General features: G+C 39.6%; 1 protein-coding gene across 2 annotated transcripts in view; it reads left to right on the top strand.

Annotated features, from left to right (window-relative positions):
* PDE7B (phosphodiesterase 7B) overlaps window positions 1–21416 on the top strand; it is a 310274-nt gene extending 288858 nt beyond the window's left edge. For both annotated transcript variants that reach the window (XM_075267950.1, XM_075267949.1), the window contains 8 exons: window positions 1148–1243; window positions 2918–3018; window positions 5333–5464; window positions 7900–7991; window positions 10652–10796; window positions 12487–12583; window positions 16996–17076; window positions 19587–21416. In XM_075267950.1, coding sequence (XP_075124051.1) covers window positions 1148–1243; window positions 2918–3018; window positions 5333–5464; window positions 7900–7991; window positions 10652–10796; window positions 12487–12583; window positions 16996–17076; window positions 19587–19801 — 959 coding nt within the window. In that variant the 3' untranslated portion in view covers window positions 19802–21416. The remainder of the gene's footprint in view (window positions 1–1147; window positions 1244–2917; window positions 3019–5332; window positions 5465–7899; window positions 7992–10651; window positions 10797–12486; window positions 12584–16995; window positions 17077–19586) is intronic.
* The last annotated feature ends 2495 nt before the right edge of the window (window positions 21417–23911 follow it).

Genomic DNA, 23911 nt, shown 5'->3' with positions numbered 1-23911 from the left:
ATTAGGGTTGAACGATCGGGATCAGAAAAGATCGGATCCTGATTGGCGATCGATTAAATTTCATGATCGGGATCGGCTGGAAAATTATCTAAAATTGGATTTTAAAAATGATTCTGAAATCTCAAGATCAGCTCAACCCTAGTCCTCAGTGGCCCCCACACAGTTTAACACCACGTTAGTGCCTCTCTACACCATTTAACGTCATGTTAGTGCATCCACACAGTATAATGCCACGCTAGTGCCTCCCATACTGTATAATGCCACATTAGACCCCCCCCCCCCCATCCATAGGATAAAAAATCTATAGTAGATCTGCAGGGGTCCCATACCCTCTCAATGGCTGTCTTGGTACAAGTTATCCTAAGAATAGGCCACCAAAAGTAGAAACTGGATAACACCTTTCATTTTTGTAAATTATACGATACAATTATCAGTATTATATAATTAAGTAGATACATAGCCTGTTACATATTTACTTTCAAACGCTATTTTTGCCCTAAGTTAGCCATTTATGAAGGTGTCAGAGTTGGTCCTCGGCTGTGCAAAAATGGAGGTTTGACCTCCTAACTCCACAGACCTGACAATAAGAACCTCCTACCTCATACCTGATCCATCCAATATATTTACAGTAGTCTTATTTAATTTAATAAACGCAAGTATGTGAATCCCTAAACTATTTGAGCAGGGGGAAAAAACGAAGACTGTGGAGTTCACACAAAGTCAAAGTTTGTTTATGCCGAAGAGAAGCTGTATACATACCACATTGTTTCCAGAGTCTATACTTGAAAACTTGGAGCTTCTGCTTGAGAGCTATTGATTTTTTACTGATCCACAGCTCTGCAAGGAACATAAAGGACTGTCAGTAACCTTATTACCTTTCTGGCAGTTGAAGAATGAAAAGGCTTTTGTGGTTCACAACATTCCCGTATTTTCCTCATTCACTTGCTCACAGCAAGTGATGGAGACAGCAGTTGAGTATTATAGTGAAAATGTCAGCAATGAAAAGGTGAACAATTCTGCACCTCAGGATACTAGAAGAAAAAACTACAGTTATAAATAAGAGCCCCCTATCCATCTTTATTAAAGTACCAGTGAAAAAGGCTTATTTTTACATTATTGTACCTATAACCTATTTCTTCTTCACCAGGTAACAGCCTTGTAACACTGCTGTGTCATCTCTTCAACGTCCATGGGCTTATCCATCACTTTCAGCTTGACATGGTGAAATTGCACAGGTTTCTAGGTATACCTTCTTAGCCTGCTTGTAATATGTACCCTTGCAAACAAAGACTAGATTTTCCCTTTCCACATTCCAAAGGCAGTAACTTTTTAATTTTTTCCATTCATTGAGCTGGGAGAGGGCTTATTTTTTGCATGACAAATTATACCTCATAATGGCTCCTTTTAGTATTATGTACAAAACACAATTGCACCATTTTCTTACAGGTTTCGTTTTTTCAGTGTTTACGCTCTGTAAAAATTTTCTATGGCTCCATGTAGCGGGCTACAGCAAAGAAGCACTGCAGGAAAAATCACAGTGGCAACACCAGCGTTTCCATTGGTAGAAACAGTTTTGGAAATCGCAGCATTTCCACTGCACATATTTTTCTGCAATTTGTGGATGGGATTAGCCACTTTGCAGTGACTGCAATACACCTTGGTTTTTACCACGGCGTTTACACTTAATGGGGCTCCGGCCTGACTAAGATTTTTGTGGGAGGTGAAGGAATGAAAAAATGGCAGTTTGAACATTTAGATGTTTTTGCTTTCAGCTGCAAAATTCACCATGTGAGATAAATACTTTTAGATTTTTATAATGGGGATGTGTAATTTATTTATGCGGATTTTTGTTTATTTTTATTATGTAATCTAGGGAAAGATGGGTGATTTAAATGTTTACTTTCTTTTATACTTTTACATTTTTATAAATTTTATTTTTAAAACGGGCTTAAACCCTAGGGGTCTGATCGCTCCCTGTATTGTAATATATTATGAAGTTCATTAACTTCTGCTATTCTTCTTGGAAATGTATGAATAAATTGGCATCTTGGCAATACCTTTGTCAATGGGATATGTCCCTTTACCCTCTTAGGGTATGTTCAAACAAAATGTTCATTTTGAGACAGATTATACCTAAAAATCAGCTCCAAATTCTGTCTTGAATCCGCCTTTAGTGACATTCACACGATGTAACGCGGTGTTGATTCTGACACGTAAACTCGTGTCAGAATCAGCGCTGCAAAACAGAATCCCATTGACTTCAATGGGTTCCGTTTAACGCGCGTAACATATTGAAATCAATGGGTTAAAAAGCCTCCCATTGATTTCAATGTGTTATGCGCAGTAAACGGAACCCATTGAAGTCAATGGGATTCTGTTTTGCAGCGCTGATTCTGACACGAGTTTACGAGTCAGAATCAACGCTGCGTTACATCGTGAGAATGCACCCTTCCATTGTTTTCAATCTAAGATGGAAGACTATTTCAAGTTCCTCTTCACTTTCCACCATGGAACGTTCCTTAATGGTGTCCAATCAGTGACAGACCGGGTAAAGACAAGTTAAACATATACTGTATGTGTAAATATGGATCACAAGACATTTATTGTCTTAAAACATATATATAACCTTTAACCCAAAGAATTTATAAGTAGCTTGAAATTTGTGGAACTCAACACTCATTGTTACATATTACCTTACATTACAATTACTATGCATGCATTTTGTAAGGATTGTGACTAGAGGATGATAGGTTTCTAGTTTCTGAGATGAGAGAGACCATTACTATGAGAGTAATAGTCTTAAGATAAATGGAAAATGTAGCCATAGTTTACATTTTTGTTCATTTTACAGTATAAATATATAATTATGAATGTATATGACACGGTGCTTAATACAATTGTTGGTTATTGTTTTTAGTCATGGTTCAGGAAGACTACCATAGTCAAAACCCGTATCACAATGCTGTCCATGCTGCCGATGTCACTCAAGCTATGCACTGCTATTTAAAAGAGCCAAAGGTATGTGTTCTTCATGTGTAACGTTGAGTGTCAGTGCTAACTATAATGACCACTTGCAGTATATGTAGTATGAACAAATCATGTTTTTAATTGTATGTCTAGTAATTCCGATAATGATCTTTGTTCCATTTCTAGAAAGTGTTTTCCAATCTTTAAAACATCTGTGCAAATGATTCACTTAAAGTATGATTTCTCACGCTTGGTTCACATCTGTGTTCAAGTTTCCCTTCGGGGAGTCCGCTTGGGGTCAAGCCCTGTTCACATCTGTATTCGGGTTTCCCTATATGCATTAAAAAGCGGTTAACTGGGAAACATGGGGACCCAATAGACTATAATGGAGTCCGTGTGGATTCTGCTCAGTTTCCGCTCGAAACCGCACTTTTTTCTCCACATGATTCATATGGAAACCAAGTGGAAACCACACAGATCCCATTATAGTCTATGGGGTATGTGTGATTTCCTTAGGTAACCCCTTTTTAATGCGTATAGGTTTCTGTTTTGGGAGTCCCCAAGTGGACTCCCCGAACGCAAACCCGAATGCAGATCTGAATAGGGCTTAAATTTTTTAAAATTAAAAAAGGTATTTTAGTGCTATTAATGGGTTAATAATTGCACCAAAATACCTTTAGCAGTGTTTTGAGTGATTTCTGGCTTTCTCTGGGACCTCCTGACATCCTCTTTGTTTACATGCTTCCCTAGCTTCCTGCTGTCTAGCCTACAACTCCCATGATGTCTCTCTCTCACACCCCCTCCCTGTTTCTCTAGCTAGCCCGTAGACTACTAGCCCTATCTATCTACCTACCTACCTCAGCCGTAATATCCACCACAATCATACTTCCCTGTCTTCTGGGCCCTGGAGATCAGCGTCTTCGGTCCCATTGGCATCTTCTTCTTTTAACTTCTTGTGCATGCGTGGTATGCGCTCTTCACTTCTGTCAGCAACTGTACAATAAAGCTTTATTGTGCAGGCGTTGGCAGAAGCAGAGGTGCTGCTTGGTACCAGAAGAATGAAGATGGATAAGTATGTAAGGGACAGGGGCGGAGGAGTTTTGGTGATGGTTCGTTTCCAGAAATGCGGAAACGAAAGTCACCGGATCATCAGATAATGTGCCTGGGGTGGTCATGTGACCACCACAGGTATATAGATAAATATAGGTTTTTTTTTAATTAAATAAAGTCAATTAGAAGTTAATTGGGAGGAGGGGTTTAGTTCAGGGATTGAGTTTCTATTTATCTGGACAGCCCCTTTAAGGCAGTCACATGACCATGGTCCTGATGTTTAATTCTTGCTCGTGTGACATCCAGTACTCTGATCACGTGGTATTTGTCTAAAATGTACAATTTATTTAAATAAATAAGAAACTTAAGCGATGTGGGCATAGATGGGCTATTTCTTTGAGTGTAGGTTTGTTCTGCAAATGTGCATAGTGTACTCAGTTAAAGAGAACCTGTCATGAGAAATTGTGCGCTCAAATTGCCACAGCCGTTTTAGCCATGATGGTGACAGGTTCCTAATTGTGTGTTTGTAGTTTATCGCAGGTTTAGGCTAAGCCCCTACATGCTGAAAATGCAGATTTTTCTGCGTTTTTATGAGCCAAAGCCAATAACGGCTAGAAAGGGAAAGGGAAATATATAGGAAGTTCTTACACTTCTTATAACCCTACTGCTCAATCCACTTCTGGATTTGGCTCTAAAAACCACAAAATCTGCAACAAAAAAAGCTGCATTTCCGCAAAGTAGGGCTTTAGCCTTAACATCATAAAGTAAACTGATTTTATTTCTGCATTCTCATCCTGGTATAAAATCAAGGCTTAGAGCCACTCTTCAGAGAAGTCAGGCTAGTTGGCTTAACTAACATCCCATTGGCTAGGCACATCATGAGAAGCCACTCCATGTGCCAGATAAGGCTTCTGCTGGCATACCTGGCCTTTGGGATGTCCTTCATTCCAAAAGAGGGACTGGCCAGGCCTGATTTCTCTGCTGTGCATCTCCTCCCCTTGGATGTCTATCAATCCAAAAGAGGGACTGGCCAGGCCTGACTTTTCTACTGTGCATCTCCACCCCTTTAACGTTAAACGAGCATGGAAACTACAATACAAAAGACATCAATAGCCACCTGCCACCACCATGGATAACAGGTTGTTGGTGGTTTGAGAACATAATTTCTTGTTACAGGTTCCTTTCAGTGGATATAACATGTTTTGCACAAAGCATGCTTCAGTAATAATTCTAGAGGGCTAGTTACAGAGTTGCAATACCTATGTAAATCTATACTGCTGAATGTACAAAGTAAATAAATGCTTATTTCACACAGCTTGCCAGTTACCTAACTCCTTTGGATATAATGCTCGGGCTGCTGGCAGCAGCTGCACATGATGTAGATCATCCAGGAGTAAACCAGCCATTTTTGATAAAAACTAAACACCATCTTGCCAGTCTCTACCAGGTAAGAATATGTGGGCTATATATGTATGGATTTTTAACCTTTTAATTGTCCTTGTTTTGAGTTCAAAGTAAGCTCTCATACTAAGGTATAAGAAAAGTTCACTACAAATCTCTTTTGTAACTGTGACCATGAACCAAATATTTGTGTTGAGTCTGCGCTCACTGGAAAAATGATATTGGGACCAGATCGTCCAATGATTTGAGTTTACTGAAATAGGCACGATGCATTTCAGGCCACCACGGGCCCTTTTTAAAGTGCAAAACAGGACTCTTATGACACACACCACATGTCTCCCTTTTGTAACTGTGGCAAGCAAAGGTTGTTAATAGGGTTGAGCGATCGGGATCGGAAAAGATCGGATTCCGATTGGCGATCGAGTAAATTTCACGATCGCGATCGGAATTCCGACCCGATCTTTTCCAGTGGAATCGAGATCAGAGGGTATCTCAAGATCGGCTCAACCCCAAAAGTGACTTTTCCCATAGAAAAGCATTGACTAGGGTTGAGGATCGGGATCGGAAAAGATCAGATTCCGATCGACGATCGAGCAAATTTCTCGATCGGGATCGAGATCGGCTGGAAAATGATCGGAAATCGGATGTTAAAATCGATCTTGAAATCTCAAGATCGGCTCAACCCTAGTTGTTAATAAAATATTGGTAAATAAATTTTCCTTCAACAACAAGGCATGTTTACAAAGAGATACCGGTAACTAATTATCATGGCTTATGATGACAATGATAGATTTATTAGTCACCCCATAGAGCCAGTATGAAACCTATACCCCGCAGTGCTTCAGATATTTTGGACAATTATATGCTTTCAACTTTATGGAAACAGTTTGTGGTAGGCCCTTCTCAGTTCTGCCATAAATGTGCCCCAATGTATAAAGCAAGGCTTGTTATGGAATAACTGACCCCAACCTCATCGAACATCTTTGGTATGAACAAGAATTGGTATGAAGTAGAATCAGACTGCAAGCCCAACCCCCCCACGCAGCATCAGTGCCTGTCCTTACAAATGCCCTCCCACAGACTTCAAAAATCTGTAGAAAGCCTTCCTGGAAGAGTCAAAGCTTTTTTAGCTGTGAAGAGGGCCAACCCCATTAGTTTTTAGAAGTTTAGAATAGAATGGCATAAAAACTCCTGTGGTTGTAAAGTGTAAATATGTTTGTCCATATAATGTATAATCAATATAATACATCCAAATTTATAATAATGCTAAAAAGTGTATAACAAAAATAAAATATACTGGATGTTAAAGGGGTTGTCCATTGGGTGGCCTATTCTTAGAATAGGTCAACAGTATGAAATAAGTGGGGTCTGACACCGATCAGCTGATATCTGCACAGTATATGGAACTGGAAGCAGATGGCTTCATACACTACATAAAGGCTGTGCCATCCTATTACAGCACAGCAACCATTCATTCAGCACTTCTGCAGATATCAGCTGGTCAGTGAGGGTGCTGGTTGGCGGACCCCCACCGATCATAATGACCTATTCTAAGGATAGGTCAACCATATAAAGACAACCCCTTTAAATACTGCTGTGACCATACTCTTAATTCAACATTTAACTATATTTGTTATGATTGTAAACTATAGTTCATCAGAAAACCTAACAGAAAATTATACATCATTTGAAGAGGTATTCATATCTCAAGCATTTTTTACCTAACATAGACCCTAATGATAAAAGCAAATAAGAGAGACATTAGCCATCACCAGATGTCCGTATGTTCCCAATACTGGCAGTCTAGTCAAAATCCTAGTGAAAAACTGTTTGAATTTCCTCTTGATCTGATCTGCCTGGCTGGTACATGGTGAAGGGTTGAGACTTATCCAAGAGGGTGTGGCTTGGATGAGGTGGAAGCTCCTGCTTCAGCCAGCTGTAGTAGAGCCAGACATATTGTAGTATTGTGAGAAAGAAGACAGTGATATGGCTGATCTTCTGGAACGCATATAGAAGACTTCTTATATGTTCTCATTTTTAATTGCAATATACAGCAAAATGGTCAGGAGTGGATTCAACAGAAAGGAAGAAGTATGAGTCCTTCCCTTTTTTCCCATTCCTTTTGAATCCACTTCTGACAGTGCCTCAAAAAACATCAGAAAAATCAACACCAAAAAGCAATAAACGTTCTCTAACAAAAAGTTACCATAATTGATTAGATATGGCATCTTCCATTATCTACAAGGGAAATCTACAATGTAGCCCTAGCTTCTTATAGAAGACTGAGATATCAATGTATATCACTGGATATTATCGGTAGATCAGTATTTGACCAACGGGATGAAATATATTTTTATCAATAACTGTTATTGGCTAGACATATATTAAGTCAGGCAAATACTAGACCTCACTAGATACTAAATTGCATTTATTTTATATGTATTTATTCACCGTTATATATTTTTTATTGTGGCCCCATAGAACACATCTGTCTTAGAGAACCATCACTGGAGGTCCACTGTTGGCATGCTGAGAGAATCAAGGCTATTTGCACATTTGTCAAAGGAAATGACGTGAGTATTAGGAATCAGTAGAAATTTGTATATTTCCTTAAAATGCAAAAGTTAACTTTCTTAATTAAACACAAGGGCATTTTCTTATGACATGCACATTCTTTCATACATTTCTTTTTCCTACTTAACTTTATAGAATTTTTTTGAGAGAATGAAAATATACAGAAAACTTGTAGAAACATTTATGATGTCGGCTGGGTGGGTAATTGGGGATGTACATGAGTAAACCAAGAACATGACGTTTCCCATATTTCAGATTAAAAGAAAATTGTAATATATGCCAGAATTCATGTTATTTCTGTATTAATGGCTGACATGATGAAGACTTGGGAGGACTGATTCATGCTGACATCAGTTTGAGACCCAAAGTAATAAATAGGATCTGACTGTGATGCTTCTACAACAATAAAAACCAATGATGACTCAATCTGGTGTTGCTTCTTGGGACTAATTCACATGTATAACTACGTGAGCCTGGCTTAGTCAGTATGACCACTCTTAATCGTAACATAAATCCATAGTTAAAGGGACTGTCCACTATTATGGCAGAACTGGAAGAGGAAATTAAGGCAGACTTTTACCTCCAACTCTTCTTCCATTTCTGCCACAGCCTGATTAGGTTTGGATGAAAGGACCAGCAGAATGGCTTGTGCTGTGGGTTCTGCAGCTGAATTAGCAGAATACTATTATTACATTGTATTATTGATATTGAATACAATGTAAGGTAGATCCAGGGCGGAATTTGGCACTGATTTAGAGACAGAATCTGCTTATTTTTGAAAACCAATCCACTTTTGTCTGTCAATTGTGTTACAGCTCATCCACATTCAAGTGAATGCTTCAATATCAGAAACTGCACTTCCTCCAAGCATGTTCAGCTGTCACCACCATGTTACAGAGTACATTACAGTGATATACATGATACCTTTGTTATGTTTGTCACTCTTGGAGATTTGGAGTCTTCTTCAGATGAAGCAGTTGGTGCACTGAGGGTGGGCCTTCAGCTTCCTGAAACACTACGCTTGCCACTCAGCCCCCTACCATCTCCTGCCTGTGCCACCATGTGCATTAAGAGTTGATCTTCCCATTGATATGACATCAGCCATTCCTACGTGAGAAGCAAGAGCAGTTTTCCAGAAAGATGGAAGCCGACTCCAAGGCCCCATGCTTTTTTTGTTGCAGATTTTGCTGTGTTTTTTGGGGCCAAAGCCAGGACTAGATTGCGCAAAAGGAAAAGGCATAAGTACATTTTATATATTCCCCATTCCTTTTGTAGCCACTCTTGGCTTTTGCTCAAAAAAACACAAAATCTGTAACAAAAAAAGCAGCTTTTCTTCAAATCTACAAAAGTGACATACATAACAGGGGTATATGGTGTTTATCACTGTGATGTGCTATGTGGGGTAAACACTCTTCAACGACATTTGATAAAACTATAGTCCACAATGACAGCATTTGAAGAAGAGGGTCTTTGTGTACTGATAGGGTTGGTTCACACTAGCGCTTGTATTCCGTCCGCAAGGAGTCCGCATGGAGACCTCCCGGACGGAATGCAATCTGTAGCTCACCGCAATGTAAATTCACTGTCACATTCCAAAACCAATAAACAAAAAAAGGAAATAGCTCCAAGCTACTAGAAGACTCCAGTTACAGGTCAGATGTCAGATGTGAGCAGCCTACACTTCCCACAAGGGGATAAATAGGTCCAAAATGACCAAAGTGAGCCCTTCCCGATGGACAGGGTTTCACAAAAAGGCACTGCACTAAATCCGACTTGAAATACAAAGGACTTTATTGAAACACACCAAGTAGCTTAACACACGAAAGTTATCTGAGTGTTTCGGGGAATCGCACCCCTTTCTCAAGTGATACGTATGAGAAACAACTGAGGGATCGTTTCTATATTGCGTCACAGTTCTCTGTCTGTTCCATTGAAGTGTTTGTATTTTAAGTCAGATTTAGCACAGTGCCTTTTTGTGAAACCCTGTCCATCGGGAAGGGCTCACTTTGGTCATTTGGGACGTATTTATCCCCTTGTGCTCACATCTGACCATCATCATAAGAGTATCCCCCTACCCAGAGTCAACTGTTTGTGACCTGTAACCGGAATCTTCCAGCAGCTTGGTGCTATTTCCTTTTTTTGTTTATTGGTTTTGGAATGTGACAGTGAATTTACATTGCGGTGGGCTACAGATAACCTGTTTGAAGTTGTGAAGAACATAACTATACAATCAGCACACTTGAGACATCTTATAGAATTCATACCTCAGCACATGAGCCTCACTTCTTACCAGGAAACATATTTTCCTGGCATTGAAGACTCAAGATACTTTCAGCTCCATAAAATGCAGCATTTGTTTTCTTCACATAGTAAAACAAGGTACAAAAGGCAGAGCAGCAGTGTTTGGACCTCGAAAAAGACTTTTAGCAAGCCAATTCGAAAGAAATCTCTTTTTTTGAGGCTACGTCTTTTCTACATCATTTTACTATATGAAGAAAATAACCTGGAACTGAAAATGTCTGGTGCCTTCTCAGTTTGATGAGCAGATGGAGAGTCACTCCAAGTCTGCGCAGAGGAATGTAGTTGATGCATGGGACTTCCCTATGCTACGTGTTCCTTGCTGCATATTAGTCACTATAACTTTTTTATGATATTTCAGGTTGGACATTGAACAGCACTTGGGTTCTTTAATATTATCGACAGACATCAACCGTCAGAATGAGTTTCTAAGTCGTTTTAAAGTTCACCTTGACAACAAAGATCTCATCTTGACAGATTCAGACCACCGGCATTTTATGTTACAGGTAAAAATATCAATGTCTGTAACCCAGATTCCCATTCTCTCCTAAAACAGACATTTCAGCATTGCACTGCCAGCTAGCCAGTATTAAGAAGAATATATGCTAAAACGGAGAAAGCTTGAGGGTATCCACATCTACCAAAGGAATTCTGCTGCAAATATCACCCCATTTTTGTTTTGTTTTTTACAGCAGTGGAATTTGGACAAACCAGCTGTTTATTTTCCATGATGGGAAATCAGTCGAGGACCCATTGTTTATGTTCTTAGAATGGAGCCTTATTGACCAATGAGAATCATTAAAATTAAAAGCCTTTAGGGAACACATGTCCTTGTGTCACTTATGTAAGACAGAAAATTTTGCCAGTGGTGTGGACTGATTTATTGGGTTTGAGCAATATGTATACATTTCTTTATCTGTATCAGTGTTTATAAGAATACAATCATTGCTTCACTTAGTGCGCACTATATGTAGACATTACTAACCTGGAACAGTGTTTATGAGGATACAGATAATTGTTGCGCTTAGTGGATATTAAACAAAGTTAAGTTCCTTTCCCACGGAGTAACGCGCCGCTCATTGTAACACGTAAACACGTGTCAGAGTGAGCGCTGTAAAACAGAATCCCATTGACTTCAATGGGTGCTGTCTTATGCACTCTACAGATTAAAATCAATGGGTTAAAAAGCCTCCCATTGATTTCAATGTGTAGCGCGTGTAAGACGGCACCCATTGAAGTCAATGGAATTCTGTTTTACAGCGCTCACTTTCACACGTGTTTGAGATGAGCGAGTACTGTTCAAAACGGCAGTTTCGAATAGCATGCACCCATAGGAATGAATGGACGCAGCCAGCACGCAGGGGGTTAAGCGGCAGGACGCCGGCCCCGTCTGCGTGCCAGCCGGCTCCATTCATTCCTATGGGTGCGTGCTATTCGAAACTGCCGTTTCGAACAGTACTCACTCATCTCTAGTGTTTATGTGTCAGAATGAGCAGCACGTTACTCTGTGGGAACGGAGCCTTAGAGTGGGCACCACTAATACACAGACCAGTATTATGGGGATCATCTCCTGTATGCATGATTATAGAACAAGTAATGGAGAAAAAGAGAAGGAACGCACACACGGAAGGAGATGCTCAACCCAAGATATAGTGAAAAGATAATATATATTTTATCGACAAAAAATGGACAGATTTAAAAACCATCACAAAACAAAATCTTAACAGGACAAGCTGAAAGGACAATCTATAAAATAAGAAAAGAATTAGACAAGATAAGATTAGACAAACAGCACTATTGTATGTATAAAATATAGATAAGCTAGCAGGTTATACATATTGTATGAAGCATATTCACCAGGAGCTAAAGGGTCTCAAACATGCACATGCTACAAGGCACTGGTACCCGATGCATATTGCCCTGAATAGGGCTTCATCAGGGAAACTTGGTGCACACAATATGTAGACATTTACTGTACTAATGTTTATGAGGATACGGACAATTGCTTCATTTCACATGGTGTGCACAAACTTTGATCAGACAATTTCTGTACAGTATTATATTGAACATTTCACATCATCAAAGTGCAATGTATCTTGGCAAAGGAATATGATAGGGCAATCCAAGTAATGACATTGTTGATTATTAACTATTATAAATATATTGTTACTGAACTGAATTGAATTGCATTTTCAGATTGCCCTGAAGTGTGCTGACATCTGCAATCCTTGCCGTGTGTGGGAGCTGAGCAAGCAGTGGAGTGAGAGAGTCTGTGAAGAATTCTACAGACAAGGTTAGATAGTGCCAGAAATTCAAGGCAGCTTGTCCAGCATTGCAGAGCCAAACCAATAACTTCCATGTATTTTCTTAAACTAAGGTTAAAGATCCTGTCAGGACAAAGCCAAGTTTCCAAAATAAAGTGAATTAACATTGCTTGTCTTCATTTCTGTAATGATGAAGTAGTTAGGATTATCTTTTCACAGATTAACTGCAGTCACTGGAGTTTGGTAGATCCAGTCTCCTGGACCTCATTCACCAAGCCTGAGATTGGGCCCAGGGGCATGGGAAAATTTCATAAACATGGAGTTGGGTTTGTTAATTGTACAGCGATGTTGAGATATTTAATTCACGGGACTGTGATCTAAAGGCTTTACATGTTACTGTGCCTAATTTCTAAGTCTAATGAAAAACTACACCAATCAAGTTCATGGTGGATGTCATGACTGTGAGAACTATAGGGGATGGATATTCATTACATAGGTGGTCTGCTGGAATCAGATGTACCACAATAATGCTCAGGTTCCTATATAATTGTAGAATATCTCAGGAATTCATGGACTGGACAATGAGCTAAGGCCGAAGCAAAAAAGCACTGCCTGAAAAACTGCGGTGGCAACGTGGTCCACAGGGGTCCACACTCTGGCTACAGTTCCAATCCTACTTTTGCTTCACACTCCCAGCAGTAACATATACTAACTAGTGATTGCAAAGCGGACTGCAAATTATGAAACATGCAGTCACCTGTGCTATTCTACGCTTTAATCTTTGCATTTTAGACTTCTTTTAGAATGTCCTCTCCACCCAGCAAGCTCACAGTTCAAGAACTGGATTACTTTATTCCTTACTGTGCATCAGTGACAGGTTATGGAGCAGGCATGGTCAGACAGAAAAGTAACTTCAATACTAACTTCTCAGTTCAAGGGAGAGGGTAGAGCAGACCTGGGCAATGTACGGCCCACAGGCCAAATCCGACCCTCTGACTGGTTCTATCTGGCCCACATAGCTTGTGGGATAAAAGTAAATGCCAAATAGTAACTTCACTAAAGGACCTGTGATGACATCATCACAGGCCCTTTAGCTCAACTAGGATAGGCTAAGACTTGTTAGTGGGCAGAGCCACACAGGACACATGCTGTCTCTTCTCTCCTTATCTTGCTTCAGTCTCTATTCCTGGCAGCTTGCTCTAGGAGGGTGCATTTATCCTTTAACCCATTCCCGACATTCGCCATAATAGTACGGCGCTGCAGGGAAGGGCATCCCGCAAACTGCCGTACTATTACTGCGGATGCATGGTGCGCACACAGAAACTGTGTGCGCACCATGCACAGCGGGTGTCAGCCGTAATACACGGCTGACAATGCCCTGTAACACCCGCGGTCGGAACCGGGTCCGATCGCGGGTGTTAACCCCTGATATGCCGGCGGTCAACATGACCGCCGGCACCTCCGGGGTTACAGTGTAGTATGGTGCCGTGCCGGTTTCGGGGGGTGTCGGTGTTCGTAGGGGGCAGCCCGGGGTCTGATCAGTGACCCCGGGTCTGCCCCATCACTTACCCCGTCCTCGCTCCTGGCTGATCCTGCCGTAAATGAAGCTGTCAGCCTGTGCGTCTACACAGGCTGACAGCTTCCTATGTTCTGCAATACACGTGTAACACGTGTATTGCAGTGTATATGTAGTGAAGCAGTGATCAGCCGATCACTGCTTCAATCCCCCATGGGGACAGAAAAAAAAAGTTAGAAAAAAGTAAAAATAAAAAAGTTTAAATAAGTTTAAAATAAATTATAAATAAATAAAGCCCCAAAAATCCCATTTTCCCCATATAAAATGTTTTATTATGTAAAATAAAGAAAAATAGAAAAAAACATTACATATTTGGTATCGCCGCGTCCGTAATAACCTGAACAATAAAATTAAAACATTATTTAACCCGAACGGCGTAAAAACCCCCCATAGAAAACCGCACAAAATAATGATTATTCACCACCTTTCCCTTACAAAATGCTCAATAAAAAGTAATCAAATGGTCAGATGAAAACCAAAATGGTACCAATAAAAAGAAGAGGTGTTCCTGCAAAAAATAAGCCCTCAACCAGCTCTGTCTAGCGAAAAATAAAAATGTTATGCCTTTCAGAAGATGGCGATGCAAAAATAATGATTTTTTTCCCTAAATTGAATTTTATTCTGCACAAATAGCAACGCATTAAAAAATAATATAAATGAGGTATCGCCGTAACCGTACCGACCCGCAGAATAAAGGTAACTTGTTACTTATGCTGTACGCTGCACGGGAAAAAAAATAAATGCTAAAAAGCAATGTCAGAATTGATGTTTCCTTTTACATCCCACCCAGAAAGAGTTAATAAAATGTAGTCAATAAGTTACAGGCCCCAAAATGGCGGCATTTAAAAGCACATCTAATACCGCAAACAACAAGCCCTCATATGGCCACATTGCCAGAAAATAAAAATAAAAATCTAGCTTGTACAATGTGAAGACGAAAACCCTAAAAGTCGCCAAATCATTAGGACATAAGTGGCTGCGACTAGAAGGAAATGTGTAAGCGGTGCGAGCGATTTCAGGGGACCCCCCATATTTAGAGCTTATGACAGATAATACACCAGCGCTGATCCCCCAGAATGCCCCTCTTCCCCGTCCGTGTCATAGGAGCTAGTGGGAAAATAAAAAAGGATTTCGTGTACCCAATTTACTCTGCACAGCTTACATATTCACTTCAGGCTTACTAATGCTCACTACATCACTTGATAAATTCTTTGAGGGGTGCGGTTTTCAAAATGGGGGGGGGTCACTTTCTAGAGGTTTCCACTGTTTTGACACCTCAAGGGCTTTGTAAATGTGACATGGTTCCTGAAACTGATCACAGCCAGATCTGCCCTCTAAAAGCTCTTTGGCGCGCCTTCCCTTCTGCGTCTTGTTGTGCGTCCATATATTAGTTTACACCCACAAGTGCGGTACTATGGTAGTCGGGAGAACTTGCCTAACAAATTGTGGGATGCGTTTTCTCCTTTAACCCCTTGTGAATGTGCAAATTCTAGGGCTAAACGAAAATATTAGTAAAATAAATTCAAATTTGAAAATTTCACCTCCATTTTGTATTAATTCCTGTTAAGCACTTATAGGGTTAAATTACTAGGTATATGTTGTTTTGGCTTATTTAAGGGGTGCAGTTTTGAAAATGGGGTGATTTATGGGGGGCTTTAATACAAGGGTCTTTCAAAACCCCTTCATAACTGGATTAGTCCCTTTAAAAAATGGGTTTTGGAAATTTCTTGAAAATTTTGAATATTGTTGTTTCACTTGTAAATTTTATAATGTCCGTAAAAATTAAAAGGGCGCCTAAAGTTTGATGGTGACATAAAGCAGAGATCTGGAACATGAGATTTATGATATAATTTTGGCGGTCTGACTATCTGTATGTAATGCACATCATTTCAAACTTTATAAAATGCATATTTTTCAAAATTTCCACCAAATTTCAAATTTTTTCATAATTAAACACAAAACATATCAACCAAAATTTACCACTAACATGAAGTACAATGTGTTACGAAAAAAACAATCTTAAAATCACTTTGGTAAGTTAAAGCGTTCCAAAGTTATTGCCACATAAACTGATACATGTCAGTTTTGAAAAATCGAGCTTGGTCAGGAAGTCAAAAAGTGTCATCGGCGGGAAGGGGTTAACTGAGGCTAATTTTTTAACAAAAAAAAACCAAAACATGTCACTACCATGCCCACATCAGTTTCTAGCCCTGGCCACGGTGATACAACAGTATGTGTCACCCTCATAGAAATGATCACTTAGAAGGAGACTATTTAAAAAAAAAAAAAACATGAACAATGTGAAAAACAGACACATATCCCACTTCTGTTTTGTTTACATTTTCTCGGATGTTAAAATACAGTAAAGGTGCTAAGATAAAAACAATATATAAATAAAGCCCTATTTATGACTGAAAAAAAAGAGCCAACAATTATTTGATTAACCAAAAGGAAAAAAAATATTATAGCCATCAAAACTGCATGTACAAAAACACCCAAAAATGTGTCCAGTCGTGAACCAGTGAAAATAGTTCAGTCCTGAAGTGGTTAAGAAACATACCGTATATTGGGCTTCTGAATAAATCAAAGCCAGAATACTGTGAAGTAATGTGCAAATATATGTGTATCTAACAAGTGTCTAAATTATTTAACCCGCTAAACGATAATGTGTGGTTGCATTATATTGTCTGCAATACATATCTTAAAGGGGTGAAGCACAGCACAAGTTGCCTATTAAATACCTCTTTATTTTTGTGAATTTTATTTTTGGAAGCTTGTCTCTCACAGGGCATGCAGTGGTTATGCAGTACATACGTAGGATAGTGGGTGGGAATTACAATGATCTTTTCTTCTTCTACTTCCTAGGTGACCTGGAACGGAAGTTTGGCCTAGATATAAGCCCTCTTTGCAATCAACAAAAGGACTCGATACCCAGTATACAAGTTGGTAAGCGCGCATAAAATCATTACTCAAGGCACAGGAAACAATATAAAAGGGAGAGCACAAAGAAAACAATGTAGAAACGTTTGTGGTTTTTGCTCACCTTGATGAGTTGAAACAAGTACAGCTCTTATGAGGTCCCACATGGTGTAAATGGCGTGGCAAAAACTGCAGCATCTTACAGTCCCAATCTTTCTTTTTCGATGAGGCGCACTACGTGGAACCTTTATTGGATAATGCATTTAATACAAGTGTGACTCTCCATGAGAGCGCTGTGATGGAGTCTCATTTTCCAGAGTATTACAAATTAAAATCTTTATTTTCTTGACATAGGTTAGGAATTAAACTGGTTTTCCAAGATCCTAAAATAAGCAGGGATTAATATTAAAAAACAACCAATACTCAACTTTTTTGGCTCTCGTCACCTTTGTTAGTCTTCAGCACTCCAGTGAAAATGTCAGTGGCCCCTGCTGCAAGTTTGGCCTAAGTGATTATGTGTGAGAGTCAGGTATGTCATTGCTTCAGAGGTTTCTGCCCTGGAGTTATGGCATAGCTGGAATGGCAGGGCAGAGAACAAGTAAGTGAAAGGGTTTGCTTTTTTTTTTTTTTTTTTTTTTTTAAATATTATTTTAACTCTTTCTCTGCTAATTATTGGTGGCCCAGAAAACAACAATGAGAGGAATTTATAAGAATAACCATTATAAAAGTAGCCAATGTAGCAGACCTAAAGTATGGAATCAGTCAAATGAAAAATAATGACGCTCACAGTCAGATTTAAAAAGCTCTTTTCTATATCTGCCTCTCATTTTGGATAAAAAGTGATCTGTTCCATATATTTCTTTTGGATCCAACCCTGGCTTTACTTATTAAATTTATAAACAGTCCTTAATAGAGATGAGCGAGTACTGTTCGGATCAGCCGATCCGAACAGCACGCACGCATTGAAATGAATGGACGTAGCCGGCACGCGGGGGGTTAAGCGGCCGGCGTCAAAGCGTAAGTACCAGGTGCTTCCATTCATTTCAATGCGTGCGTGCTGTTCGGATCGGCTGATCCGAACAGTACTCGCTCATCTCTAGTCCTTAACACAGACTGTTTGGAAAATTCATTATTCCATCTGTCTATTTTGATGAAAAGGAGGATTGCATTTGCAAACAAAGGAGACTTGTTTAGGCTAAGGCCCCACTTGGGCCCCAGCAAAAAAGCGGACTTTCTGCTTCAACTATACCTATAACAAAATGCTGTGATTTCCAAAACCACAATGGTTTTAAAAATCGTTGCTCGTATTTTCCCGCAATGTCTGGATGGGATTTGATTTGCAGGGACTGTAAAACCCTTTGTTTTTTTCGCCACATGTACGTGGCATTTACCCTATGTGTGGCCCTGTCTGAGACCCCACGTTGCGGAAAAGTTTATTTTTTGTTGCAGATGTTGCTCCTGCTTTTTGAGCAAAACCAAGGAGTGATTACAAAATGAAAAAAAATAAACTAAGCTCTTAGGCTAAGGCCCCACAAAATGATATGCATCGCGGTTCTTCCTGCAGCGCTTTGAAAAAAGTTTCCTCAACGGACTCTCTGTTACCATTATATTTACAGGAAAGCCACCACTGTTTCCGTAGATATAATTGACATGCTGCGATTTACAAAACCGTGCCAGTTTTGGAAATCGGAGCATGCCCGTGCTGCGATTTTAAACGCAAAGTGGGCATGGGATTCGCATGAGTCCCATCCACTTTGCAGTTATTGTAAAACGCCGCGATTTTTCCCGCAACATTTTCACTACAGGCAAATCGCAGTATTTCCGGCCCGTGGGGCCCCAGCCTTATACTTCTCCCTTCTGCTCAATCCACACCTGGCTTTGGTTCAAAAAGCTGCAGCAAAATCTGCAACAAAATAAAGAAGCTTTTCTGCAACATAGGGGCTTAGCCTTAGACCGGGGCTGCACATGGCGTAAGCACTGCGGTTTACAGTCACGGCAGAATAGATGGGATTCTTGTGAATCCCATCTCCACTTTGCAGTAAAATATGTGCAGCGCACATGCTGCAATTTTTGAAACCGCTGTGGATTTGGAAATTGAAGCATGTCAATTATACCTACAGAAACAATATAGTATCCCTATAGGTATAATAGAAGCAGAAAGTCCGCAGAGGAAACCTCATGCTGTGCATGAATGAAGCTAAATGAACACTGAGCTTTTTGCCAAAGCCAATTGTTGTCCCGTGTAATAGGGCCCTTAGATGAATAAGCCAGCAAAGTCCACAAGAGGAAGAGGCACTCTTATTATTTATTGGCTGTCCATTCTGGCTAATAACGTTGGATCTGGATCTGGTGCCTTCTCTTAAGATCCATCAGATAGGTCAAATGGATGGGGCTTATCTTCATGAACGTACAAATGTACAACAGTAAATATATATTCATTGTCACCAACGCCACATCATTGCCATTCTAAAGTAGGCCCTCATTTACATTTTTCCATGATTGTTTAAACTTACATACTCATTTTCATTTGTCCTTAGGCTTCATAACCTACATTGCAGAGCCACTGTTTGTGGAATGGGCAAGATTTACTGGAGACACTCCTCTATCTGTAAATATGCTAAACCACCTCAGGAAGAACAAGTCCAAGTGGAGAGCCCTCGTACACAAGCAGCGCAGCAAGAGCAATGATCGACTGGGGACAGTAACTGACGGCAAGGACGACCAAAAGATTAGTGAAGGTGAAGCTCCCTAAAGAACACATCCTTGGTCATTGCTGCCTTTTCCTTAGCTGCTTTCAATGAAGAGGAGTTTCAACCTCAGGTGGGCTGCTGTTGCTTTTCACAACAGGTCTCAGAGAGGTCAGAAGAAAGCAGAGTATAGTAATTTGGGTAACAGTGGTTACCTTCCGCTCAGTCTGGTGTCATGGTATATCAGCCTTTCTAGCATATGTCACTTCTAGTAGTCTGGACAAGACCAGCACCCAAATTTCCAGTGATAAAACTGTCTCATTAGACACAATGACACAGGGATAAGTGGATTCTCCTAAATGAAACTTCCAACTAGAGGATGCCGTGTGCAGACTAATGTAGCAGCATATAGCACTTTTATACTGCAATCCAAAGCTTAACACAAGCTACCCCCAACCTCCTGAGTGACATCCAACCTTGTTCACTAAAGCAAATACAAAATAATGAACAAAAACACAGCAGAATGGGGAAAAAACACCAGCATCAACTGGACTCAGAAGAGATCTATCTGACAAGACAACTTTCTATTATTACTATTATGTAAAGTATCAGAAATGGGATATTCTCTTTATTTTTACTTTTTATATGTCTAGAGCAGAACTACAGATCTGAATGAAGCACTACCCACACTACCCTACAAATGTACAGACACTTTTGAATGTTTTCACGCCACTTTGGAAATAAGAAGCGCCTCTCGAAGAAAAGAGAGCTCGAATAAACTGTTGGCTAGACTCGGCCAATTTATCACAAAGGGTTTCTAAATGTAAATGCAGCTGTTGTATTTTCTGTATATATACAGAGCTACTGATCCCCATGCCAAAATACTGAGGAGTTGTGAAACTGCTACCTGTACAGATATTGGCACTGTGAACAGAAAACTGTTACTTTTAAGAAAAAAATTATATATATATTATATCATCTGTAAATATGGTATATAGATTATTTCTAATAGAGCGCTCATTTACAGATAAAGGCCTTAAATTTTAACTTGTTATGTTTCAATCATTATATTATCCACCTAATTCACTAATGCCTTTGGTCAGACATCAACAGTTTCTATATAGAAGGTCTCTATGACATCAAACACTAGGGCTTATTTACAAAATTAGCTTTTTAGGGCAGTGTTTACACTTGATCATAGCAGTGAATCAGTACATAGACTGTATGTATGTATGTATGGTAAATCAATGAAATGACATGTCTGGTGAAAGTGTGGTGCCAACATTCATCCTAATACAATGATAGTAAACAAGCTGAAATCATGAACGTCACAGTCATTCCATAGGAATAGACTATATACTAAAGTAGGTAGACTTCAATTATACATTTAGATGCAGTCCCCTTTGTAATAGGGTATTATTCTGTTCTCAAACCACATAAACCTTGAAAATCCTCAATGCAATGTAGCAAGCCGTACATTGAATACAAAGATTCCATTTTCTCAACACCAGCTTTGTGCTACAAGTCTAATGCAATTGGAAAGATTTAATAATAAAGTAGCAGGGATGTGATTTATTTCTTGTGTTGTTAAAGGGATTTTTCCTCGAAACAATGATACCCTATCCATAGGACCCCCACTGATCAGAAGAATGAGGGTCCTCAGTACTGAGTGGAGCGGAGGTCAGGTAGTACACCCCTGTAAAGGTCATGCTTGGCATACATCTTTATCATACATGTACTCCAAATTTGGGATGGAAAATTTGTTTAGACATTTTGTCAATTTTGTCAGACAGCCCCTTCCTACTTAAGAAATTTCTAAAAGTCATCCACAACTTCTTACCCTGATTTTCAATCTACATTATGTTTATATAGCTGTCACTGTTACCTCTGTGGAATCTGCATGAAATGGTAGAAAATTGTACTTTATTCTGAGAGTCTGAGAATACACCGTGCCACTCTAACGTTCTTTGCCCCCATTGAGCTTCTGCAAGGCAATGTACTTCACAGCTTGAAATCTAAATATTCCTCATTGACGGAAAAAGAGTGTGGGAGGTGAGGTAGCCGTGTGCATAGAAATTCTTTTGACAGATAACACTGGGCAGTGGAAACAGTTATCTGTATCCAGCGGAGGCTACTTTGGAGTTTATGATGTGAAAATACATTCCAATGTGCAGGTATCATGTTTTAGAGCAAAATGACTGAAGCAGACTTATATACTTTTTGTGAAAAAAATGTATTCATTCATACTTCTGTTCATTCTGGTTTTAGGAGTCCAAAGGGTGGTCCTACTCAGTGACTGACAGCTATGTCTGTATGCACATTCATACTGAGAAGGTTGGACCACCCACTGGACTGAACCCAGAATAAGCGGTGGTTTCATTGGTCACTAACTTATAACAAAGCTATGCATAAATCAATAGTGCAAGCAAATTTAAGAATTTTTTAATATAGATGATTAGATAAAAATTCTTCTCCCCATTAGACATTCAGTCTGAAGTCTCTGCTTAATCCGTCTAGCTAAAGCAAATCAAACTAAAGCTCACACAAACATAAATTTTTGCATACAATTCTGTGGTGGGTGGAGGAGGAGTGAACAAGAGCTGAGGGAGAGGGAACAGAGACAGGAACAGATATGGGCTGCTGGAGATGAATTCTATCTCACCTCAAGCGCATCTATCTCACCCCAAGCGCTTCTATTTCACTCCAAGCGCTTCTATCTCACCCCAAGCGCTTCTATCTCACTCCAAGCGCTTCTATCTCACCCCAAGCACTTCTATCTCACCCCAAGCGCTTCTATTTCACTCCAAGCGCTTCTATCTCACCCCAAGCGCTTCTATCTCACTCCAAGCGCTTCTATCTCACCCCAAGCACTTCTATCTCACCCCAACATCAATACAGATTAGTGCTTCTCTATAATTCCTGTTTGTTAATGCATCTCAGTGAAAGAAAGAGAGTTAGGGAACAGATTCTCCTCTATTTCTCGTGTGTAAGGTATTATAGCAGATAATCTCTACCCACTTAGGGAAAACTGAAAATTGAAATAGAGCATGCAGAGAAGAAAAGTGCAGGGCAGAAGTTGAAGCCATATAATGGCCATGAATAGTGTTGTTCCTCACATACAGAGACTGTGCTATGGATACATGGAAAATTTGCTGGAAGTATAAGTATACTTTATTGAAGAAACTAGTTATAATGAATCTTTTCAGGCAAATATGTCCGTCACTCTGTTCAGCTTCTCCAGCTCTATAACATGCTGCCATCAGGCTGGTCTATATTTTCCACATGACAGATTACTTTTTAAGGGGGTATGCCACGAGAAGTATTTAACCTCTATCCATAGGACTGACTACAAAGACCTCTACCAATGGCGAGAATGAGGTCCTTTCTCCCTCTCTGTGCATTCAAGTTGAAGGCCGAATGTAGATATCCCTGGTGTTGATGGAATTCCCATTCTGTGAGTGCTGGAGATAGGCAGATTTAACATTATCCCCACTGCTCCAATTGAAGTTAATGGGGACACCATCCAACACCAATCCTGCCTTCATTGAGCCTGGCTGCAGTCAGGGTGATTGTACAGCAGTGGGAAAGATCTACCCATTTTTGGGATTGGTGGGGGTCTCAGCAGTCAGACCCCTACTGAACAGGTATTTATCCTCTATCCGGATAAATACTTCTTGTGGCATAAACTCCTTAAGTTCACCAGCAAAACTGTGAGAATTTTTTGGGAGCAGAAGAGAAAATTTTATATTTATTGTTTGTTTGTTTTTTATAGTGAAATAACATTCAGATGATAAATTGATAGAATAAAGAGTCTTGTGTGCAATTTATTTTTGGACAGTTTGTAATGCATATATACATATATATTTTATAAATACAAGTCAAAGTTCCTTTCTCATGTTGTCTCCTCTATTATTTGATTCATAGTATTTAATATATATGTATATGGTTTTCTAGGAAAGTATAAAGGATGGACAACTGTATGATTTGCTTTTTCTAGACTAAACATTAAAGGATCTGTCCTATGTAAACATGTTATTCCATCCCTCACCGCTCACCTTATTGTCTTAAATATTCCAGTATTATATCAGTATTTAGCAATAGAGATTGTATCACGTCCATGGAGAGTCTGGGTGGAACAGTCCATACAGGAAGTGTATAACTTTTATATTGAACAT

The sequence above is a fragment of the Leptodactylus fuscus genome, chromosome 3, assembly GCF_031893055.1.
Source record: "Leptodactylus fuscus isolate aLepFus1 chromosome 3, aLepFus1.hap2, whole genome shotgun sequence".
Taxonomy (NCBI): domain Eukaryota; kingdom Metazoa; phylum Chordata; class Amphibia; order Anura; family Leptodactylidae; genus Leptodactylus; species Leptodactylus fuscus.
This window is presented reverse-complemented; position numbering and strand designations above follow the sequence as displayed.